Raw genomic sequence first — 7,368 nt, 5'->3', positions numbered from 1 at the left:
CTGAAAAGTGTGGGAAACTACTTACCAATTACAGTGGGTTATTAACTGTATATGTATGCAAACCAGATATGGTCTATGCAGCCACAAAACACAAATAAAGTGGTGCAGTCATAAACAAACAGATAATCAAAGGGTGTTTTTCATCTTGCATTAAGAAAGAATCAATATCTGACTTTAGTTGCAACTCTGATCCTTAAGAAGCACTGGCTTTTGGATATTTTCCCTCAAATATTTATCTTAGAAATGAAATCAGTTTCAGTATCTGCCAAAAATGTTTAATAAGCTGCAAGATAGGAAAATATAGTATTAAAATAGCAAAAAAGTTTTGATTCCTTACAGTTACTTTTTTAAAAATCTAATTGGGACCAACTGGCCTCATTGCTTCTTATAAACTTAGCAATATATATTCAGAAAAAGGAATAAAAATGAACAGATGTTTCTCCTTAAAGAAGTCAGACAAAGATTTTTCTTACACAATAAATCAGCTCCTAGTGGATTTCCAGGACACTGCCCCAGGCTAACTGTTTAGGTATGGCTTAAAAACCTGGTTTACCTCTGTATGTATCCAAAACTGGTAGAGTAGATTAAACTGTAGATGAACAGCAAACACTGAAGGGGGAATAAAAAGAGCCATGGGCAAGTTCAACATCTGAAATATGAGAAAGAAAACATACATTAGATATACAAGTCTAAACTCATGATGATATAATGTACTATCTCAGGAGCTTAAAGCACTGCACAAGATACTTGCTGCTTCTAATGCCTCTATAATGAAGACATTATATAGCATACACAGATACTGATTATTATGTTACTTCTAGATGTGCTACAGAAAATGAGACATAAATTGACCTAAAAGTGATTTCTCAGACGTCATACTGAGCAAGCAAAAAAATCGAGAAAAGAACTCAGAAATCCTATTAGAAGCTTATCATGTGTACTACATGGAGCAAACAGCAACATATCCTTGACATGAAGGGTTGACTTAACAGGGAAGACTATCACACAGTAAGCAAGGTGTGAATTGATAACACTATAGCTTTTCCATCCAAACTCCCTACGTGAGCACCATAAGAATAAGGCAGCTCACTTGACCGTATAAGTTAATTACAAATTCTCATCCTAATTTTCTCATGGCATCTCCCTTAAAGTCCCAATATATTGCTGAGCCCTAAAAACATCTCAGCATGAAAATAGTATCAGAAAACTGCTTACTTAGGAAACATCCTGGTATCTTACATACAGAGAAAAGTCCTAGGAATTTCACAATCAATTGCTTAACTGGCTGAGCAACAGAATAAGTATTCCAAGACCTTCATATATTAAAAGTCAGTCTGATTTCTTCAGAAAAGGGCTTGTCTTTTTCTTTTCCCTTATACCTGACATTGTGTTGCATAACCTGCATTAAAAAGTTAATCTTTCTCTAAAATACAGAGATTTTTTTCCTAAACCAAGCAGTAGCAGATATAGCCTCAAAACCTTAAATCTCTTTAGCACTCAGGCAAAATCTGTGTAGCAGACAATATCTCCCTGTGAAATACAGCAAAATTAGTAAAATGTGTTTCAAATTTCTATTGTCCTTTTTTGGCAAAAAATCAAATCTTTGAACATCAGATAAAGCAGTCTGATAATCATGACAGACCTCCTGAGTCAGGAATTCCTTTGGTGTAGGTCTGGACATAGCATTTAAAGCCAATATTCTCTCAGTTTTAGTCAAAAGGCCTGCCCAATAGGCAAGATGTCACACTGGGGCTATGAAACAACTGCACCTCCATCCCTGTGATGTGACTGATGCTCTCAAGAAAGCAACCACATTCATATCTCACCGTGACAAACCAATGGAGGACTAAGGGCCTGCAATCTCAGCTTAGCCTGCTGGCTTTGACATCAGAGAATGTCTGAAACACTAGGATGAAACTCTGAAGCCATTGCAGTATCACCTGGCAGGGCTGGAACAGCTGTGATTTCAAAAACTACACTCAGAGGCTTCATGGATCACAGCTGCCCCACAAACTACACATGGGGTGTTTCTGGTTGAAAGCCTTAGAAGTTCTTTTCCAAGAAGTCAAGGAATTCAAAAGTAGTAGAAGTATACTGAGCTTCTGAAAGAAGGGAAATAATGTGAACAGCTATTTTGTTTTAATCACTCTGATGCTCAAAGGCTGAAGTGTTTGCATAGCATTTATAAAATAAAATAAAAAAAAGCAAAATTTATTTGGAAGGTGAAATTTGCACATTCAATCTGTAAGAATTGTTCAGTCTAAGTAAACTCACAAAAACCCCACAGCAACTCATATCTAAGGTGGGAGCTCGTAAATTCCATAGGGGGAGGTGGCATTTAGACATGAAATTCTAGAGTAGAGGTGGGCATAAGACTTATTTGATAATTAAAAACACAGCTCAGACTGCTTTGTGCAGAAGATTACTAGACAGCAAAGTGACTTTAAAATCTACAAATCTCCATGCTCTGAAACCTAAATGTAGTGCAAGTTTCCCAATACCTTAGAAGAAATACTCTGAACACTAACATGGAGTTGATCTCTTCTCTTCTGAGTTCCTTTCTCCTCCTTCTTCTAACATGAACCCCTTTAGTAAATAATTGTTGGAAGTGGTTGAGCCACAAAAAAAAGACTGAGAGATATTGTGTCACAACAGTTGGCATGGTTTTTATCAAAGATTACCTTAAAAAGAAGCTAACAGAGAGGACACAGCCACATTTAAGTAAATTTACTACAGTTTTCTCTTGTTATTGATTGCACCTGTCTAACAGCATGATAACAGCAGGCTTTTTTTTAAAGGAGTGGAGAGGAAGTTGGATTAAAAACAACAACAAAAAATCCCAAACAAAACAAAGCAAAAAAAACCCCCAAAACAACCAAACAAAGAGAGAAAAGAGAAAACCAACCAACCAAAAACAAAACAAAACAAAACCCCAGATGGTTTTCAGATTATTCATGGAAATGGTTGCAGAATTGAACGCAGTGTTAAAAATTATATGCTTTTGCCCTTAAAGTATCAGAGGCAATCTGGTGGTATTTACAGATGACTCAGAGGGGAAGAAAGGATCATCTTCATATTTATTTCTTAACGTATTTCTCACAAGAGTACTAGGTTGTCCCTGCTAAGTGGTGAGATGAAGGAAATTTTATATAAATCTACAGGTAAATTTGAGACTGACAAAGGAGAATATTTTCCTAACTGCCTCATGTTTCATTGCAATATAAGCTTTATTTTGCACAGAAAGGACTTCAAAGATCATTTACAGAAGTGGAACCCATAGGGAGGAATGAAAACCTCTCCCATACAAATATTTGGTTTCTCCTATTTGTGGTTCCACTGAAACAACAAGATCAATGTCAGAAAAAAAAATCATTGAGTAGTTTTGCACTGGAAATGCCAATTCACCAAATCAAAACATTTCATGGGAATGAATGTACCAGCTTTCACTAATCTGTAGAGGAAAAGCTTTTCTGGCACCAAGATGGAATTTCTGGTCAAAACTACAGAAACACATTTATCACATTCACAAATCTGTTCCCACTTGTGGATTCAGCAACGGAGATTGAAAAAGTGCCACAATAGCTGATGGGAAAGACACCCAGTGAAGGGATGGAGAGGGATTGCATCTGGGGCTACTGCTGTCTGCCTTCACACCAAAGGCACTGCTCCTTTGGAAGGGTGCATGGCAATTGCACACTCTCTGATGTGGTCATCTCTACCTTTGTCTCTCTCATTTGGAAATAAAAGCTTGTAAATGCTTCCACTACAGAAAGAGAAAAGATTGAAACTCCTGATGTTTAGCAGGAGCATCGAGTTTTCTGTGCTGAGTCTCTCCGTTTCCATGCTGGGTTTCTGGGGTCACCTGCTGATGTGGCCACAGAGGGTCTGCGGGGCGTGGGGGGCCACAGGACAGCTGCCAATATATAGTTCAAGTGACCATGAACTTGTGTGAGGACCAAGCATGAATCAAAGATGAGGATAACTAAACCCCCAACCCTCACAGATCCCAGACCTGGCAGGCTCCTCAGTAGATAAGAAGTGAATTTTCTGACTGTGCTGAAAAAACTATTTTACCTATTCCCTGTCCAGATTTATATGTATAGATGTTTCCATGCCTTTTATACCAAGACATAATTCAACCCTTTATCTAAATGTTTAATCTAAAGCTATCAATTATTATGGATCTAATATTTGCAATTAAATCTTACCCTTGGAGGAAAGTTGAGAGCTAGTACTCAAAGCATTAAATCACAGTTTTTCAAGGTGCATGTGCAAATCTCTCACAACTGCACTTTGACTAAGTTTGGTCACTGATATATATTCATTTTTATAGCATTATCTTGCTGCTTTCTTCTTCAAAATTAATATACTCTTTTTTTCCTACATGTTTTTCCCATGAAATGAGCTTCAACACAATCTCTCAGTCTTCACAGTAGATATGCTTGTCTGTGGCCCCTCCACTGGAGAAACAGAAACACTGTGTGTACAAACGACATAAAGTACTACATATTTGGTTCCAAGTTCAGAGTATATCTCACACCACTGTTTGTCAAGATATTTTTCCATTCTCTTTCATTTCACATCTTTTCAATCAGCTTGAGCACAACCCACACAGATTAATATGCTGATTTATTTATCTTAAAATGTTTAACTTAAAACACTACAGAGTTGGCAGCAGAACAGTCCCACAATCCCACACCATCCACCACAACTTTCTCACAGCCTCCCCAAAAGTGGATGCCAAACTGCATTCAACAGTACAGTACAGTACACATTCAACAACATCAGATTACTCTTAGAGATTATCTAAAGGCTTCACTGAGTTTCAGCTTCAAGGCGGATCCATCCACGGTTCTGGACAAGTCTGGCAGTCCAAAACAAAGTAGCAGTGCTATAGGAATTAGCATGCATTGTGATCATGTACAGTAAGGTTTTTCATAATGATAACTGGCATATGTCTCAAATGTTCTGGGGGGAGGCAAATCGGTACTTATATTAACCACATGTTCTGGCTAATACCAAATATTTGGTGAATAAAAACACTGCAAACAAAAGTACTATGTATTACTAAGTTCATTTCCCTTTGCAGAAAGCAAATGACTTTTAAATGCACATATATTATTTACCAAGTGATACCAGTATGGTCCTGAGGATGGTTTTCAGAATCCAAAGTGACCAGACATCTTGGTCTTCCTGAATATTGTATGGTCTCTGAGGCATCATCCTCAAAAACATGCAGGCAAAGTGCTCATGCACACACCCATATGTACATACAGGCTTTTTGACTTTTTTGAATTACTGTTTTTGTTAAGCATTTGCACATATGGTCCCAACGGCTAAATGAGCAAAGGTTAAATCTTTAACACAGCAGTATTTACATAGGAAGTGGAGTTGTCACAGAGATGCATCCCGTCCGCTATTGTTCATTAAGGTCATTTACATTTTAGGCACTCTTACTAACATCAGATGATTATTTTCTCAATAAATAAACAATATGAATTTATATAGAAGACTTTAAGAAACAAATCTAAAAAGTAGCACTGCTTCATGATTTTCAGAACTAACAATTCTCTTGGAACCTAGCACTTCAACTAATTTAATGTCATGTGCTTAAAACGTTACAAACAACAGATTAACTCCATGCTCAGTTATGTAAGCATAAATCCAGACTAACTTTACTGAAGTTAATGGGGTTATACTGGACTGGCATGTGTGAGCATATATTCTTGACTTTGAGTCATTCACTCACAGGCTGGTTGTAGAGATTGCCAGAGGACTGTGGGTTTCCTTCACCACCTATATAATACCTCATTGGAGAGCATATATAATTATATATATATTTATAATAATATAACATATAATTACATATATATTTGCATATGTAAATACATTGAATATTCATTTTGAACTTTAATTCTGCAAATTCAAATATTGAAGTCAGCATTCTTTTTTAAATAAGAAACAACAACGAAACAGACAAACTACAACCTAAGTGGAAAAGAAAAAAATAGTCAAGTGAGAACATCAGAGCACAACTGTGAAAATCAGCAGTTATCCTGGGCCCAGAACTAAACCCTAAATAGTATGTTAAGTCTATGGATGCATTTGGAAATATACATTTTTGAATCCATAAATTAATTCTTAGTTTATATTACACATGTACACAGCTCACCATTTCAAATAAATTACATCTGAAATAACACTAATAAAGGCAGTGACATACTGCCCTTACCTACTAGAATACTGACATGACATGAATGAGTGAGACAAAAAAACACATTTGCATGTCCAAAAGGATCTTTAACATTTGTCTCCCTGCTCCTTTCAGTTATGAATACATATTCTCAAGTAGTTATATTATAATCTGATACTTACAATCTTGTACTTAACACATGTTTAACTAAATGAAAAAAATTTTCCCATTCTACTCAAAAAGTTTGAAAACATGAATGCAGTGTTATATAATTGGCCTTCTTTAACTTAATTACCGTAGCACGTTTCAAGTTCGAATTACAAACATTAGTGAATTTATTTTAAAGCCTATGATTCTCAGATTCGACAGTTTCATCTTCTGTGCTTTCAATGTCAAACACCTTAAAAGGTTAAGTTTTCACTTTCACTAAAACTTGTTGATATTAATTTGTTTGTCAAATCTTGTGCAACTTACCCAGGCGGTGTATTTCTGCAGTACAGATTGTCTCAAGGCTGTGAATAAGTTGTAATCTTCAGAACTATGATGTACTTGATGTGCAGCCCACAGTATATTAACCTCTGCAAAACAAATAATTTCAAATGAGGTACGTACTTGAGAACAAAGCAACATTTGTTTCCCAAGACCTTTCTTCTTCAGCTAACAGCAACTAATCCCCCAATTTACACTTTGCAATTTTACCATAGAGTAGCAGGTAATAAAACTTAATAGTCAAAGCTGAGTTTGGGTATGCTGGGTTACGTCTGTCAGTGGACACAAGTCAGCCTAACTTTCATGCTGAGGAACCTGAGGTTGTGGCAGGAGCTAAAATCATTGCTAGAAGAGCAGAAGGATATATGAGAAAACAGTCAGAAAGCTTGAGCTAAGTCCTGATAACAGGAGTCAGTAGGAGCTCTGTTATGGGATTCAGAGGGACAAGGACTGAGGATGCACTCCTGGCTGCATTTGTTATATTTCAAGACCAGTAGGGAACATAAAATGTTCCAAAAATCTTATGCTTCAAATTTAAACAACTTAACTGGTATCTGCTGTTAGGCTACATTTTTCTGGAATGTGTGAATCTTCAACCCACTAGTACCACAGACCACAAAACACAGCCATTGCCTGCCCACTAGTGACAAATGGAAAAACACAGATGCTTGCTGGGAACCTTGTTC

General features: G+C 36.7%; 1 protein-coding gene across 1 annotated transcript in view; it reads right to left on the bottom strand.

Annotated features, from left to right (window-relative positions):
- Positions 1-553: 553 nt before the first annotated feature.
- LOC103799393 (alkylglycerol monooxygenase-like) overlaps positions 554-7,368 on the bottom strand; it is a gene marked incomplete at both ends in the record, with an annotated part of 87,926 nt that continues 81,111 nt past the window's right edge. The window contains 2 exons of the mRNA XM_009071713.1: positions 554-649; positions 6,668-6,771. Coding sequence (XP_009069961.1) covers positions 554-649; positions 6,668-6,771 — 200 coding nt within the window. The remainder of the gene's footprint in view (positions 650-6,667; positions 6,772-7,368) is intronic.

Source organism: Acanthisitta chloris, unplaced genomic scaffold (genome assembly GCF_000695815.1).
Source record: "Acanthisitta chloris isolate BGI_N310 unplaced genomic scaffold, ASM69581v1 scaffold7143, whole genome shotgun sequence".
Taxonomy (NCBI): domain Eukaryota; kingdom Metazoa; phylum Chordata; class Aves; order Passeriformes; family Acanthisittidae; genus Acanthisitta; species Acanthisitta chloris.
The sequence above is the reverse complement of the archived record's forward strand: the minus strand, read 5'-3'. Positions and strand labels throughout refer to the sequence as shown.